Source organism: Diadema setosum, chromosome 9 (genome assembly GCF_964275005.1).
Source record: "Diadema setosum chromosome 9, eeDiaSeto1, whole genome shotgun sequence".
NCBI classification, from domain to species: domain Eukaryota; kingdom Metazoa; phylum Echinodermata; class Echinoidea; order Diadematoida; family Diadematidae; genus Diadema; species Diadema setosum.
In genome coordinates, this window is record NC_092693.1 from 35,421,122 (window position 1) to 35,440,268 (window position 19,147).

Consider the following 19,147-nt stretch of genomic DNA (forward strand, 5'->3'; position numbering starts at 1 on the left):
GTTAAATCTAACACCGATCAAACTTCAATAAAGGACCACACCCACAGGTGTTGGTGTTGGTGTTGATTTGACGTTTGTTGGTGTTAATATCAATGGTTTAACACCCGTCCAGCTTCACTAAGAGACCACACCAGCTGGTATTACTTTGGTGTAAATTTATTTTCACATTTTTTTCAAAAATCTAGTATTTTAATGTAAAATTCTTGATCGTCTTGTTTGAATTAAAAATCAACAAGAAGTGCAGTTACTAAGAAACTCTTCAAAAAACAGTTCAAAATTTGGAAATGACACCCGGAGGTGTTAATTTAGCACCATAAATGAGCACCGAAAATTTAACACCAGCTCGGTGTTCACTATTTAACACCGGACTTTTTGCAGTGTATGGTTATGGCAAAGAGTCATTAAATTCATCATTATGCAATGAAAAACGCCATTACTACGCAATGAAATACGGCATCTCATTTGAATTTTTTTTTTTTTTTTTTTGCACAGCTGCGAGCAGTCACCAGCTGTCCGAAGCATTTCCTTAATCCCCTCTTTTTTCAATTCAATTTACATGAATTCATTAGGAATTTTCTGCATTGAATATACATTACAAATGAAACACAGTCATTTTTTTTCAAGACAATGAAACATACAGTGTGTATAAACCACAAGATTGAGATATACGTGTATATATGCAGATTGAAAGAAAGAATAAGAAAACACATCAATTGGGAACCACTCGGGATATAGTGAAACAAGTGATCTGACTGAATAATGGCGCATGTATTGGGAGTGTGAATGCAGGAGACTGTCGTCCAATAAACATACAGCTTGAAGATACGAAAGCCTTAAAAGATAGAGAAAAGGAGTAAATGGGCAAAACACATCATGTATACTTATCGAAAACAAAACAAAAAATCCGAAGTCATTCTGGCATCACACTGCGACCACACAAAATTGTATAGGCACTTTGTACAGACACTGTCCATTACTCTTGTTCAGCGTGTAGGCATTCTTTCTCTTTCTTCCCTTTTTCCCCTCTAATTTGATTTTGCCCCATTCCTTACAATGGTACCCCCCCCCCTCAGTTTAGTCATGTTATGTTGCTGTCTCTCTGCTGTTTGTTCCACTAATCATTTTTGTGTTATGAAGTTGTAAGTATTTTTGAAAAGAAAAACTCTTTAGTGGCTTATAATGGACCTCTAAGTTTTCTTTTCCCATCTAAACATAATTAAGTATGTAATAAGTATGCAAAATCTCTATTTGTTGACTATCGTTTATTTTTTCCCTCTCTAATGTAAATATGCTTATGATATAATTTGTTTTGAAGTTAATGAAAAAAAAAAACCACACACACAATGAATTGCATTGTATCCAAAAGCCTGGTAATAAATAGTCTGAGGTAGTCCTACGTCCATGTGGCGTGCATCTATTATCATCTGTGACATAGGTCCACAATGTCCGGAATCTTTAGTTATACAACATTGTAAACAAACAACAAACAGTTGTGCCGATCGTATATTGCACGTATCAAAAGTTAACATTGACATAAACAATCAGTGTATTCCTAGAAACAGATTATCATCACTTTCATCCTTTAATTCCTTTCTAAACAACGTGTTATTGTTATTGTCAACTCACTATATAAGGTCTCACATCGCCACAGCATCATTTACATTGCATCCTCTACGTTTCATCCTTTACGTCAAACAGCTTTTATTATGTTGCTCGGTTACATTAATTGCTTGGTTACATTGCAAAACCGAAAACAATACATATCTCGAACGAGAATAACTCAAGTCTCAAATCTATTAAATGTGGCGTCCCTCAGGGTAGTTTATTAGGACCTTTAGTTGTTATTGATTATATCAATGACTTTTGCAGATCATCTGACATACTCTCATTTATACTTATTGCTAATGATTCCAATCTTTTCTTTTCTCATCATAACCCAGTTACTCTCGTAGACACCGTCATCTCTAAATTGAAAAGCGTGACTCAACATGCTCAATGGTTAAGAGCAAACGATTTATCACTCAATCTTCAGAAAACGAAGTATATGATTTTTAGCAATTCCATAGAAATATTAAGTACAGATCTTATTTTTGATGACACTCGATTACAACGTGTTTCCCACATAAAGTTTCTCGGTATCAGAGTGGATAATAAATTTTCGTGGAGGACTCATAACATTAACATAAGTAAGATAATGTCACATGATATTGGTATTCCGTCGTCTTCTTTGCTAACGTTGTGTTTTTCTTTAATACTACCTTTTCTAATAATTATGGAGTAGCGACTAACAAACTTTATTTGATAAATTATTGTTACTGCAGAAAAAATACTTTGTATCATTTTTAGGATTTCATCACGTTCCTATTCAGATTCACTATTCACTGAATATAATGTTTGAAGATTTAAAGATTTGTTTCTTTTTCAGCTGGGTCAGTTCATGTTAAAATACAACACAAATGTGCCTTCCCAGTATTTTTAATTCAATGTTTCCAAGAAATCAATATTTTCATGATTACTGAGTATCCCAATAGGTGGTCGAATGAGTGTCATTCACCCCTCCTGAGAACCTTGTTAGCTCAGAATACGTATATATGCACCGGCCCTAAATTGTGGAGTTCAAATATAAAAAAGAAAAAAAAAATCTCCATCATTATACTCTTTAAAGCGTAATTTGAAATGAGTTTTTGAAATCTCGCTGAGATATCAATTTTCATTACCTATACACTGTAAAAACATCGGTGTTAGATTTAACACCACGGGTGTTAAATCTAACACCGATCAAACTTCAATAAAGGACCACACCCACAGGTGTTGGTGTTGGTGTTGATTTGACGTTTGTTGGTGTTAATATCAATGGTTTAACACCCGTCCAGCTTCACTAAGAGACCACACCAGCTGGTATTACTTTGGTGTAAATTTATTTTCACATTTTTTTCAAAAATCTAGTATTTTAATGTAAAATTCTTGATCGTCTTGTTTGAATTAAAAATCAACAAGAAGTGCAGTTACTAAGAAACTCTTCAAAAAACAGTTCAAAATTTGGAAATGACACCCGGAGGTGTTAATTTAGCACCATAAATGAGCACCGAAAATTTAACACCAGCTCGGTGTTCACTATTTAACACCGGACTTTTTGCAGTGTATGGTTATGGCAAAGAGTCATTAAATTCATCATTATGCAATGAAAAACGCCATTACTACGCAATGAAATACGGCATCTCATTTGAATTTTTTTTTTTTTTTTTTGCACAGCTGCGAGCAGTCACCAGCTGTCCGAAGCATTTCCTTAATCCCCTCTTTTTTCAATTCAATTTACATGAATTCATTAGGAATTTTCTGCATTGAATATACATTACAAATGAAACACAGTCATTTTTTTTCAAGACAATGAAACATACAGTGTGTATAAACCACAAGATTGAGATATACGTGTATATATGCAGATTGAAAGAAAGAATAAGAAAACACATCAATTGGGAACCACTCGGGATATAGTGAAACAAGTGATCTGACTGAATAATGGCGCATGTATTGGGAGTGTGAATGCAGGAGACTGTCGTCCAATAAACATACAGCTTGAAGATACGAAAGCCTTAAAAGATAGAGAAAAGGAGTAAATGGGCAAAACACATCATGTATACTTATCGAAAACAAAACAAAAAATCCGAAGTCATTCTGGCATCACACTGCGACCACACAAAATTGTATAGGCACTTTGTACAGACACTGTCCATTACTCTTGTTCAGCGTGTAGGCATTCTTTCTCTTTCTTCCCTTTTTCCCCTCTAATTTGATTTTGCCCCATTCCTTACAATGGTACCCCCCCCCCTCAGTTTAGTCATGTTATGTTGCTGTCTCTCTGCTGTTTGTTCCACTAATCATTTTTGTGTTATGAAGTTGTAAGTATTTTTGAAAAGAAAAACTCTTTAGTGGCTTATAATGGACCTCTAAGTTTTCTTTTCCCATCTAAACATAATTAAGTATGTAATAAGTATGCAAAATCTCTATTTGTTGACTATCGTTTATTTTTTCCCTCTCTAATGTAAATATGCTTATGATATAATTTGTTTTGAAGTTAATGAAAAAAAAAAACCACACACACAATGAATTGCATTGTATCCAAAAGCCTGGTAATAAATAGTCTGAGGTAGTCCTACGTCCATGTGGCGTGCATCTATTATCATCTGTGACATAGGTCCACAATGTCCGGAATCTTTAGTTATACAACATTGTAAACAAACAACAAACAGTTGTGCCGATCGTATATTGCACGTATCAAAAGTTAACATTGACATAAACAATCAGTGTATTCCTAGAAACAGATTATCATCACTTTCATCCTTTAATTCCTTTCTAAACAACGTGTTATTGTTATTGTCAACTCACTATATAAGGTCTCACATCGCCACAGCATCATTTACATTGCATCCTCTACGTTTCATCCTTTACGTCAAACAGCTTTTATTATGTTGCTCGGTTACATTAATTGCTTGGTTACATTGCAAAACCGAAAACAATACATATCTCGAACGAGAATAACTCAAGTCTCAAATCTATTAAATGTGGCGTCCCTCAGGGTAGTTTATTAGGACCTTTAATTGTTATTGATTATATCAATGACTTTTGCAGATCATCTGACATACTCTCATTTATACTTATTGCTAATGATTCCAATCTTTTCTTTTCTCATCATAACCCAGTTACTCTCGTAGACACCGTCATCTCTAAATTGAAAAGCGTGACTCAACATGCTCAATGGTTAAGAGCAAACGATTTATCACTCAATCTTCAGAAAACGAAGTATATGATTTTTAGCAATTCCATAGAAATATTAAGTACAGATCTTATTTTTGATGACACTCGATTACAACGTGTTTCCCACATAAAGTTTCTCGGTATCAGAGTGGATAATAAATTTTCGTGGAGGACTCATAACATTAACATAAGTAAGATAATGTCACATGATATTGGTATTCCGTCGTCTTCTTTGCTAACGTTGTGTTTTTCTTTAATACTACCTTTTCTAATAATTATGGAGTAGCGACTAACAAACTTTATTTGATAAATTATTGTTACTGCAGAAAAAAATACTTTGTATCATTTTTAGGATTTCATCACGTTCCTATTCAGATTCACTATTCACTGAATATAATGTTTGAAGATTTAAAGATTTGTTTCTTTTTCAGCTGGGTCAGTTCATGTTAAAATACAACACAAATGTGCCTTCCCAGTATTTTTAATTCAATGTTTCCAAGAAATCAATATTTTCATGATTACTGAGTATCCCAATAGGTGGTCGAATGAGTGTCATTCACCCCTCCTGAGAACCTTGTTAGCTCAGAATACGTATATATGCACCGGCCCTAAATTGTGGAGTTCAAATATAAAAAAGAAAAAAAAAATCTCCATCATTATACTCTTTAAAGCGTAATTTGAAATGAGTTTTTGAAATCTCGCTGAGATATCAATTTTCATTACCTATACACTGTAAAAACATCGGTGTTAGATTTAACACCACGGGTGTTAAATCTAACACCGATCAAACTTCAATAAAGGACCACACCCACAGGTGTTGGTGTTGGTGTTGATTTGACGTTTGTTGGTGTTAATATCAATGGTTTAACACCCGTCCAGCTTCACTAAGAGACCACACCAGCTGGTATTACTTTGGTGTAAATTTATTTTCACATTTTTTTCAAAAATCTAGTATTTTAATGTAAAATTCTTGATCGTCTTGTTTGAATTAAAAATCAACAAGAAGTGCAGTTACTAAGAAACTCTTCAAAAAACAGTTCAAAATTTGGAAATGACACCCGGAGGTGTTAATTTAGCACCATAAATGAGCACCGAAAATTTAACACCAGCTCGGTGTTCACTATTTAACACCGGACTTTTTGCAGTGTATGGTTATGGCAAAGAGTCATTAAATTCATCATTATGCAATGAAAAACGCCATTACTACGCAATGAAATACGGCATCTCATTTGAATTTTTTTTTTTTTTTTTTTGCACAGCTGCGAGCAGTCACCAGCTGTCCGAAGCATTTCCTTAATCCCCTCTTTTTTCAATTCAATTTACATGAATTCATTAGGAATTTTCTGCATTGAATATACATTACAAATGAAACACAGTCATTTTTTTTTCAAGACAATGAAACATACAGTGTGTATAAACCACAAGATTGAGATATACGTGTATATATGCAGATTGAAAGAAAGAATAAGAAAACACATCAATTGGGAACCACTCGGGATATAGTGAAACAAGTGATCTGACTGAATAATGGCGCATGTATTGGGAGTGTGAATGCAGGAGACTGTCGTCCAATAAACATACAGCTTGAAGATACGAAAGCCTTAAAAGATAGAGAAAAGGAGTAAATGGGCAAAACACATCATGTATACTTATCGAAAACAAAACAAAAAATCCGAAGTCATTCTGGCATCACACTGCGACCACACAAAATTGTATAGGCACTTTGTACAGACACTGTCCATTACTCTTGTTCAGCGTGTAGGCATTCTTTCTCTTTCTTCCCTTTTTCCCCTCTAATTTGATTTTGCCCCATTCCTTACAATGGTACCCCCCCCCCCCTCAGTTTAGTCATGTTATGTTGCTGTCTCTCTGCTGTTTGTTCCACTAATCATTTTTGTGTTATGAAGTTGTAAGTATTTTTGAAAAGAAAAACTCTTTAGTGGCTTATAATGGACCTCTAAGTTTTCTTTTCCCATCTAAACATAATTAAGTATGTAATAAGTATGCAAAATCTCTATTTGTTGACTATCGTTTATTTTTTCCCTCTCTAATGTAAATATGCTTATGATATAATTTGTTTTGAAGTTAATGAAAAAAAAAAACCACACACACAATGAATTGCATTGTATCCAAAAGCCTGGTAATAAATAGTCTGAGGTAGTCCTACGTCCATGTGGCGTGCATCTATTATCATCTGTGACATAGGTCCACAATGTCCGGAATCTTTAGTTATACAACATTGTAAACAAACAACAAACAGTTGTGCCGATCGTATATTGCACGTATCAAAAGTTAACATTGACATAAACAATCAGTGTATTCCTAGAAACAGATTATCATCACTTTCATCCTTTAATTCCTTTCTAAACAACGTGTTATTGTTATTGTCAACTCACTATATAAGGTCTCACATCGCCACAGCATCATTTACATTGCATCCTCTACGTTTCATCCTTTACGTCAAACAGCTTTTATTATGTTGCTCGGTTACATTAATTGCTTGGTTACATTGCAAAACCGAAAACAATACATATCTCGAACGAGAATAACTCAAGTCTCAAATCTATTAAATGTGGCGTCCCTCAGGGTAGTTTATTAGGACCTTTAATTGTTATTGATTATATCAATGACTTTTGCAGATCATCTGACATACTCTCATTTATACTTATTGCTAATGATTCCAATCTTTTCTTTTCTCATCATAACCCAGTTACTCTCGTAGACACCGTCATCTCTAAATTGAAAAGCGTGACTCAACATGCTCAATGGTTAAGAGCAAACGATTTATCACTCAATCTTCAGAAAACGAAGTATATGATTTTTAGCAATTCCATAGAAATATTAAGTACAGATCTTATTTTTGATGACACTCGATTACAACGTGTTTCCCACATAAAGTTTCTCGGTATCAGAGTGGATAATAAATTTTCGTGGAGGACTCATAACATTAACATAAGTAAGATAATGTCACATGATATTGGTATTCCGTCGTCTTCTTTGCTAACGTTGTGTTTTTCTTTAATACTACCTTTTCTAATAATTATGGAGTAGCGACTAACAAACTTTATTTGATAAATTATTGTTACTGCAGAAAAAAATACTTTGTATCATTTTTAGGATTTCATCACGTTCCTATTCAGATTCACTATTCACTGAATATAATGTTTGAAGATTTAAAGATTTGTTTCTTTTTCAGCTGGGTCAGTTCATGTTAAAATACAACACAAATGTGCCTTCCCAGTATTTTTAATTCAATGTTTCCAAGAAATCAATATTTTCATGATTACTGAGTATCCCAATAGGTGGTCGAATGAGTGTCATTCACCCCTCCTGAGAACCTTGTTAGCTCAGAATACGTATATATGCACCGGCCCTAAATTGTGGAGTTCAAATATAAAAAAGAAAAAAAAAATCTCCATCATTATACTCTTTAAAGCGTAATTTGAAATGAGTTTTTGAAATCTCGCTGAGATATCAATTTTCATTACCTATACACTGTAAAAACATCGGTGTTAGATTTAACACCACGGGTGTTAAATCTAACACCGATCAAACTTCAATAAAGGACCACACCCACAGGTGTTGGTGTTGGTGTTGATTTGACGTTTGTTGGTGTTAATATCAATGGTTTAACACCCGTCCAGCTTCACTAAGAGACCACACCAGCTGGTATTACTTTGGTGTAAATTTATTTTCACATTTTTTTCAAAAATCTAGTATTTTAATGTAAAATTCTTGATCGTCTTGTTTGAATTAAAAATCAACAAGAAGTGCAGTTACTAAGAAACTCTTCAAAAAACAGTTCAAAATTTGGAAATGACACCCGGAGGTGTTAATTTAGCACCATAAATGAGCACCGAAAATTTAACACCAGCTCGGTGTTCACTATTTAACACCGGACTTTTTGCAGTGTATGGTTATGGCAAAGAGTCATTAAATTCATCATTATGCAATGAAAAACGCCATTACTACGCAATGAAATACGGCATCTCATTTGAATTTTTTTTTTTTTTTTTTGCACAGCTGCGAGCAGTCACCAGCTGTCCGAAGCATTTCCTTAATCCCCTCTTTTTTCAATTCAATTTACATGAATTCATTAGGAATTTTCTGCATTGAATATACATTACAAATGAAACACAGTCATTTTTTTTCAAGACAATGAAACATACAGTGTGTATAAACCACAAGATTGAGATATACGTGTATATATGCAGATTGAAAGAAAGAATAAGAAAACACATCAATTGGGAACCACTCGGGATATAGTGAAACAAGTGATCTGACTGAATAATGGCGCATGTATTGGGAGTGTGAATGCAGGAGACTGTCGTCCAATAAACATACAGCTTGAAGATACGAAAGCCTTAAAAGATAGAGAAAAGGAGTAAATGGGCAAAACACATCATGTATACTTATCGAAAACAAAACAAAAAATCCGAAGTCATTCTGGCATCACACTGCGACCACACAAAATTGTATAGGCACTTTGTACAGACACTGTCCATTACTCTTGTTCAGCGTGTAGGCATTCTTTCTCTTTCTTCCCTTTTTCCCCTCTAATTTGATTTTGCCCCATTCCTTACAATGGTACCCCCCCCCCCTCAGTTTAGTCATGTTATGTTGCTGTCTCTCTGCTGTTTGTTCCACTAATCATTTTTGTGTTATGAAGTTGTAAGTATTTTTGAAAAGAAAAACTCTTTAGTGGCTTATAATGGACCTCTAAGTTTTCTTTTCCCATCTAAACATAATTAAGTATGTAATAAGTATGCAAAATCTCTATTTGTTGACTATCGTTTATTTTTTCCCTCTCTAATGTAAATATGCTTATGATATAATTTGTTTTGAAGTTAATGAAAAAAAAAAACCACACACACAATGAATTGCATTGTATCCAAAAGCCTGGTAATAAATAGTCTGAGGTAGTCCTACGTCCATGTGGCGTGCATCTATTATCATCTGTGACATAGGTCCACAATGTCCGGAATCTTTAGTTATACAACATTGTAAACAAACAACAAACAGTTGTGCCGATCGTATATTGCACGTATCAAAAGTTAACATTGACATAAACAATCAGTGTATTCCTAGAAACAGATTATCATCACTTTCATCCTTTAATTCCTTTCTAAACAACGTGTTATTGTTATTGTCAACTCACTATATAAGGTCTCACATCGCCACAGCATCATTTACATTGCATCCTCTACGTTTCATCCTTTACGTCAAACAGCTTTTATTATGTTGCTCGGTTACATTAATTGCTTGGTTACATTGCAAAACCGAAAACAATACATATCTCGAACGAGAATAACTCAAGTCTCAAATCTATTAAATGTGGCGTCCCTCAGGGTAGTTTATTAGGACCTTTAGTTGTTATTGATTATATCAATGACTTTTGCAGATCATCTGACATACTCTCATTTATACTTATTGCTAATGATTCCAATCTTTTCTTTTCTCATCATAACCCAGTTACTCTCGTAGACACCGTCATCTCTAAATTGAAAAGCGTGACTCAACATGCTCAATGGTTAAGAGCAAACGATTTATCACTCAATCTTCAGAAAACGAAGTATATGATTTTTAGCAATTCCATAGAAATATTAAGTACAGATCTTATTTTTGATGACACTCGATTACAACGTGTTTCCCACATAAAGTTTCTCGGTATCAGAGTGGATAATAAATTTTCGTGGAGGACTCATAACATTAACATAAGTAAGATAATGTCACATGATATTGGTATTCCGTCGTCTTCTTTGCTAACGTTGTGTTTTTCTTTAATACTACCTTTTCTAATAATTATGGAGTAGCGACTAACAAACTTTATTTGATAAATTATTGTTACTGCAGAAAAAAATACTTTGTATCATTTTTAGGATTTCATCACGTTCCTATTCAGATTCACTATTCACTGAATATAATGTTTGAAGATTTAAAGATTTGTTTCTTTTTCAGCTGGGTCAGTTCATGTTAAAATACAACACAAATGTGCCTTCCCAGTATTTTTAATTCAATGTTTCCAAGAAATCAATATTTTCATGATTACTGAGTATCCCAATAGGTGGTCGAATGAGTGTCATTCACCCCTCCTGAGAACCTTGTTAGCTCAGAATACGTATATATGCACCGGCCCTAAATTGTGGAGTTCAAATATAAAAAAGAAAAAAAAAATCTCCATCATTATACTCTTTAAAGCGTAATTTGAAATGAGTTTTTGAAATCTCGCTGAGATATCAATTTTCATTACCTATACACTGTAAAAACATCGGTGTTAGATTTAACACCACGGGTGTTAAATCTAACACCGATCAAACTTCAATAAAGGACCACACCCACAGGTGTTGGTGTTGGTGTTGATTTGACGTTTGTTGGTGTTAATATCAATGGTTTAACACCCGTCCAGCTTCACTAAGAGACCACACCAGCTGGTATTACTTTGGTGTAAATTTATTTTCACATTTTTTTCAAAAATCTAGTATTTTAATGTAAAATTCTTGATCGTCTTGTTTGAATTAAAAATCAACAAGAAGTGCAGTTACTAAGAAACTCTTCAAAAAACAGTTCAAAATTTGGAAATGACACCCGGAGGTGTTAATTTAGCACCATAAATGAGCACCGAAAATTTAACACCAGCTCGGTGTTCACTATTTAACACCGGACTTTTTGCAGTGTATGGTTATGGCAAAGAGTCATTAAATTCATCATTATGCAATGAAAAACGCCATTACTACGCAATGAAATACGGCATCTCATTTGAATTTTTTTTTTTTTTTTTTTGCACAGCTGCGAGCAGTCACCAGCTGTCCGAAGCATTTCCTTAATCCCCTCTTTTTTCAATTCAATTTACATGAATTCATTAGGAATTTTCTGCATTGAATATACATTACAAATGAAACACAGTCATTTTTTTTCAAGACAATGAAACATACAGTGTGTATAAACCACAAGATTGAGATATACGTGTATATATGCAGATTGAAAGAAAGAATAAGAAAACACATCAATTGGGAACCACTCGGGATATAGTGAAACAAGTGATCTGACTGAATAATGGCGCATGTATTGGGAGTGTGAATGCAGGAGACTGTCGTCCAATAAACATACAGCTTGAAGATACGAAAGCCTTAAAAGATAGAGAAAAGGAGTAAATGGGCAAAACACATCATGTATACTTATCGAAAACAAAACAAAAAATCCGAAGTCATTCTGGCATCACACTGCGACCACACAAAATTGTATAGGCACTTTGTACAGACACTGTCCATTACTCTTGTTCAGCGTGTAGGCATTCTTTCTCTTTCTTCCCTTTTTCCCCTCTAATTTGATTTTGCCCCATTCCTTACAATGGTACCCCCCCCCCCTCAGTTTAGTCATGTTATGTTGCTGTCTCTCTGCTGTTTGTTCCACTAATCATTTTTGTGTTATGAAGTTGTAAGTATTTTTGAAAAGAAAAACTCTTTAGTGGCTTATAATGGACCTCTAAGTTTTCTTTTCCCATCTAAACATAATTAAGTATGTAATAAGTATGCAAAATCTCTATTTGTTGACTATCGTTTATTTTTTCCCTCTCTAATGTAAATATGCTTATGATATAATTTGTTTTGAAGTTAATGAAAAAAAAAAACCACACACACAATGAATTGCATTGTATCCAAAAGCCTGGTAATAAATAGTCTGAGGTAGTCCTACGTCCATGTGGCGTGCATCTATTATCATCTGTGACATAGGTCCACAATGTCCGGAATCTTTAGTTATACAACATTGTAAACAAACAACAAACAGTTGTGCCGATCGTATATTGCACGTATCAAAAGTTAACATTGACATAAACAATCAGTGTATTCCTAGAAACAGATTATCATCACTTTCATCCTTTAATTCCTTTCTAAACAACGTGTTATTGTTATTGTCAACTCACTATATAAGGTCTCACATCGCCACAGCATCATTTACATTGCATCCTCTACGTTTCATCCTTTACGTCAAACAGCTTTTATTATGTTGCTCGGTTACATTAATTGCTTGGTTACATTGCAAAACCGAAAACAATACATATCTCGAACGAGAATAACTCAAGTCTCAAATCTATTAAATGTGGCGTCCCTCAGGGTAGTTTATTAGGACCTTTAGTTGTTATTGATTATATCAATGACTTTTGCAGATCATCTGACATACTCTCATTTATACTTATTGCTAATGATTCCAATCTTTTCTTTTCTCATCATAACCCAGTTACTCTCGTAGACACCGTCATCTCTAAATTGAAAAGCGTGACTCAACATGCTCAATGGTTAAGAGCAAACGATTTATCACTCAATCTTCAGAAAACGAAGTATATGATTTTTAGCAATTCCATAGAAATATTAAGTACAGATCTTATTTTTGATGACACTCGATTACAACGTGTTTCCCACATAAAGTTTCTCGGTATCAGAGTGGATAATAAATTTTCGTGGAGGACTCATAACATTAACATAAGTAAGATAATGTCACATGATATTGGTATTCCGTCGTCTTCTTTGCTAACGTTGTGTTTTTCTTTAATACTACCTTTTCTAATAATTATGGAGTAGCGACTAACAAACTTTATTTGATAAATTATTGTTACTGCAGAAAAAATACTTTGTATCATTTTTAGGATTTCATCACGTTCCTATTCAGATTCACTATTCACTGAATATAATGTTTGAAGATTTAAAGATTTGTTTCTTTTTCAGCTGGGTCAGTTCATGTTAAAATACAACACAAATGTGCCTTCCCAGTATTTTTAATTCAATGTTTCCAAGAAATCAATATTTTCATGATTACTGAGTATCCCAATAGGTGGTCGAATGAGTGTCATTCACCCCTCCTGAGAACCTTGTTAGCTCAGAATACGTATATATGCACCGGCCCTAAATTGTGGAGTTCAAATATAAAAAAGAAAAAAAAAATCTCCATCATTATACTCTTTAAAGCGTAATTTGAAATGAGTTTTTGAAATCTCGCTGAGATATCAATTTTCATTACCTATACACTGTAAAAACATCGGTGTTAGATTTAACACCACGGGTGTTAAATCTAACACCGATCAAACTTCAATAAAGGACCACACCCACAGGTGTTGGTGTTGGTGTTGATTTGACGTTTGTTGGTGTTAATATCAATGGTTTAACACCCGTCCAGCTTCACTAAGAGACCACACCAGCTGGTATTACTTTGGTGTAAATTTATTTTCACATTTTTTTCAAAAATCTAGTATTTTAATGTAAAATTCTTGATCGTCTTGTTTGAATTAAAAATCAACAAGAAGTGCAGTTACTAAGAAACTCTTCAAAAAACAGTTCAAAATTTGGAAATGACACCCGGAGGTGTTAATTTAGCACCATAAATGAGCACCGAAAATTTAACACCAGCTCGGTGTTCACTATTTAACACCGGACTTTTTGCAGTGTATGGTTATGGCAAAGAGTCATTAAATTCATCATTATGCAATGAAAAACGCCATTACTACGCAATGAAATACGGCATCTCATTTGAATTTTTTTTTTTTTTTTTGCACAGCTGCGAGCAGTCACCAGCTGTCCGAAGCATTTCCTTAATCCCCTCTTTTTTCAATTCAATTTACATGAATTCATTAGGAATTTTCTGCATTGAATATACATTACAAATGAAACACAGTCATTTTTTTTCAAGACAATGAAACATACAGTGTGTATAAACCACAAGATTGAGATATACGTGTATATATGCAGATTGAAAGAAAGAATAAGAAAACACATCAATTGGGAACCACTCGGGATATAGTGAAACAAGTGATCTGACTGAATAATGGCGCATGTATTGGGAGTGTGAATGCAGGAGACTGTCGTCCAATAAACATACAGCTTGAAGATACGAAAGCCTTAAAAGATAGAGAAAAGGAGTAAATGGGCAAAACACATCATGTATACTTATCGAAAACAAAACAAAAAATCCGAAGTCATTCTGGCATCACACTGCGACCACACAAAATTGTATAGGCACTTTGTACAGACACTGTCCATTACTCTTGTTCAGCGTGTAGGCATTCTTTCTCTTTCTTCCCTTTTTCCCCTCTAATTTGATTTTGCCCCATTCCTTACAATGGTACCCCCCCCCCCTCAGTTTAGTCATGTTATGTTGCTGTCTCTCTGCTGTTTGTTCCACTAATCATTTTTGTGTTATGAAGTTGTAAGTATTTTTGAAAAGAAAAACTCTTTAGTGGCTTATAATGGACCTCTAAGTTTTCTTTTCCCATCTAAACATAATTAAGTATGTAATAAGTATGCAAAATCTCTATTTGTTGACTATCGTTTATTTTTTCCCTCTCTAATGTAAATATGCTTATGATATAATTTGTTTTGAAGTTAATGAAAAAAAAAAAACCACACACACAATGAATTGCATTGTATCCAAAAGCCTGGTAATAAATAGTCTGAGGTAGTCCTACGTCCATGTGGCGTGCATCTATTATCATCTGTGACATAGGTCCACAATGTCCGGAATCTTTAGTTATACAACATTGTAAACAACGTATGTATTGATAATGTTATGCATATTATGCTATCAACAATGTGTGTTTGATATGTATACAATGATAATGTAGAAACCAATAAATAGAAAAGAACAAATCAAAATGAAAAAAAAAACAACTAATTGAACTCACCGGTCTGTTGTGGAAATTATCAAAATTCTTCACCAAGATGTGTCGCAACAGGTCCAACTCCCCAACGACCAACATTGGAATGGTAAAGCTAAATATCCTATATGAATGAATTTGACAATATTGATTTCGTGACAATGTACCATGTATGATGGAAGCCGGTGCTTCTTTTATTGTAAGCCATCTTTCTTACATCTTACATCATACTCTTTCAATTCTTCTAATCATTATTATAGAATTTCCCGATCAATTTCATACTTTTGCATTCAAGTTCCAACGGCGTAAATCCGTACCGAGGAGGGGGGGGGGGGGGGAGATCGGCGATAGTCACAGTCACGATAACAAGCCTATAACAGGACCGGCGCAACAGTGCGGGGGTGGGTATCCCCACTCCCACACTAGGAAGATTTTCAGACCAGAAATTAAGCGATCTGGTGCACACTAATTTCGGGATTTTGGGATAAGTTGACAATGATGTTTGCCCCCTCCCCACCCCCGTCCTCCAGGGTTGACACCCCTGCATACGAAGAACCCTGTGCATTTTTAGAATTCAGATGGAAATCTTTTTAGATGCAACACTTTTGGAAGTCTGTCAATCTAAAAGTATACTATGTCTCTTGGAAAAGGACCAAACTTGGGAGTGTGTGGGAGAGGTTATCCCCTACCAACGCGAGAGAAGCGACCGAAGCGAGTGAGAGCTTAAGAAATTTATGTATACATATCCTAAAAGATAGAATACTGTTGAGCTCTGTTAGCTTTCTGAAGGTGGGCGTAAGAACGTCATACAATATGCCGAAATTGATACAATCACATTTCTGCTTCTCCCATTTTTTTTTTTCATATTTCAGGGGTGGGATGATTGTACAGGCCATCATTCCCCTCCTCGATGTTTGGGTTCCGAGCATTCGATTTCACGCATTCCACGCTCGCAGCACTGAATCAGCAATCAAATTCAAATCCGGTCATTCGAATTCACTATCGGAGCATTCAAATTCATTATGGAAGCATTCAAATTTAAGATAGGAGCATTCAAATTTAGGATAGGAGCATTCAAATTTACGATAGGAGCACCCATTTTAGCAATGAGCATTCAAATTCATCACGAGCTGGAGATGGAATCTCGTCGGTCATTCAAATTCGTGAATAGGCAACCATGTTCCAAATAACTGCATTCAATCTAAAAGAAGTCATGAATTTATATAGTTACTTTGGGGCCGTGTATGCGTATCTTTTTCATTTAGCTTTGAATATATTGGGATTTATGATGAAGATTATTTATTTTGCAGTATAGGTCTATCTGTTAATTCTATAATTTGAACTCGGGCTTCACGAGAAGGTATATACAGGCATATTTTAGGCGCTGTTAAGGCCTACAGACGAGCATAATAGGGAAGGTTGACTGGCACCTTCGGAAAAAAAAAATGACTATACAACCACATTGAAGCTGATAACATCTTGTTTGTTGTTGCTGTTTTGTTTTCTTTTGTTTTTGCTACCTTATTGGTTTACTTTTGCGGGACTTTGTGTATTCATTGCGTGTCCGTTTGTTTTTGAACTAATGCATAGTTATTGTGGTTAGTGTTGGGGCGTATACGGTTGTCAGCACGCAGTATCATCAAAGAATATGATTAGATTAAATAATCAAATTAATTTAAACTCCATACAATGAATTAAATAATCACATTAATTTAAACTCCATACAATGAAACTAATTATACACACACTCACTTACATATTATGATAATATCATACGAACAAAATATCCAAACATTAGGACATCAACTACAACAACATTACAAAAAACTTTGGAAAATGTTACCCCTCCCATCCCGACTGCCAAATATATCCCCCCCCCCCTACCCACAACCCTCCCCATATAACATAATCATTAACATAAAACAGGGATACCTGATCACAAATTATAACATCCAGTGTAGAACATAATTATGTATTGCTCTCTAAAAAGAATTACATGATGGTGGGGATATATCGAAGGGAACATTGTTGTACATGGATGCCTCACGATAGGCGAACACGCGTTTACAATAATCTGTTCAAGGCTTTGACAACGATAGCCTTCCATAAGAGCATAAAGGATATTGATGAGATACAAAGTCAAACCGCTCCAATAAATAGGGAGCGCTGAAACTCAGGATCATTCTCCCCGCTCTGTTCTGTAATTTCTGAAATCGATCAGTATACTTCTTATGAGCAGAATCATAAAGTGCATCTTCATTGCGGTACTCCGTAACATACTTCCTGGGGATTCGACAATGCATTACAAAAGTATGTACATATTTGGCGGCCAAACAAGTAATTCTCAAACCAGCGAAGGCTTTCATATCGGAAACACCAATTGAGTATAGCTTCTTTATCATAGTGCAATGCTCCACGGTGTCAAGCACCTTTTTCATGTCAATGAAAACCGCCCCAGTGAACTTGGCTCTGTCAATAGCGTGTAACCAGTCATTCGTCACTTTTAACAATGAAGTGGTAGTCCACTGCTTTCTGTAAAGCCCGATCTTATATAACGGGATAGTTGCTTATGAACGATTTTTTCAATGATTTTAGAATCAGAACACAAAATAGAAATGGAACGGTAGCTTAGGAGACGCTATAACAGGAGCAGCTATTTTCAACATATACATAACTAGAAATGTCGGTATAATGGCGACTGGTATGCCTCTGCCATAATGTATGATTCTCCTAATAGTTCTTATAGTATGTCTTGACAATGTGTGATGACAATTTCACCTAAATGGCAAAATATTAAGTTGACATGTTAAAATGTGTTGAATGTTCACTTTCCTTGAACTAGGCTTAATTGGATGAATGGCTACATTTTCTATGAGAGCACGTATTTGAGGGATTTGTGGACCTTTTCTTGAATTTAGACCCATATAAGTCTCTATGCATTGAGTAATTTTCAAGGTACAGAGAAAAAGTGTAATTTCTGTGTTAAATAGTAAATTGTTAGCATCTTGAAATGGTCTTTGACCCTTGATCTTTGACCCTATGACCTGACGAGAATCACTGTCAGGAAGAAGGAACAAGGAAGAAGTGAAATTTAGCACTTTCACTTGACCGTTGACCTTTAGACCTTTGACTTTTTGGCCAAAAACTTCCCAGAGAATCTTTCTTGGGTAATACATGTATACACAAAGTTTCAAGAAAAATCCGGCAGGCATTGCAAAAATATGATGGAAAAAGTGAAATTCAATGTAGTTGACCTTGACCTTTTACCCCGATCTTACACCTCATGACCCCAAAATTCCGTAGATAATCACTGCCAGTCAGTACATGCATATGTACTATGTTCCATGAAGATACCTTGAACCATTTCCAAGATATGGAGAAAAAAGTGAAATTTCAACGTTTTCACTTGACTTTTGACCTTTGAACTTTGATCCCATGACCCCAAACTCTCACTAGAGAATCTTTATTTGGTGATACATGTTTACATTAAGTTTCAAGAAAATACCATCAGGCATTGCATAGATATGGGGGAAATAGTGAAATCGTGAGCATTTGACCTTGACCTCTGACCTTTGACCGAGAGCATCTGCACCCAAAAGTTGATAAGCACAACTTCACCCTCTCATACATATACCTGCCAACTTTCATTATGATACCTCAAACGGTTTTTTAGTTATGCTGTCCACAAAATTGATTACGGACGGACGGACGGAAGGACGGAAGGACGGACAACCCGAAAACTTAATGCCT

General features: G+C 34.9%; 1 protein-coding gene across 1 annotated transcript in view; it reads right to left on the reverse strand.

The window, feature by feature from the left end:
• The window catches only part of LOC140232938 (cytochrome P450 3A14-like), a 79,073-nt gene that overhangs the window by 31,961 nt on the left and 27,965 nt on the right, over positions 1-19,147 (reverse strand). The window contains exon 4 of the mRNA XM_072313046.1: positions 15,425-15,521. Within this exon, the coding sequence (XP_072169147.1) occupies positions 15,425-15,521 (97 nt within the window). The remainder of the gene's footprint in view (positions 1-15,424; positions 15,522-19,147) is intronic.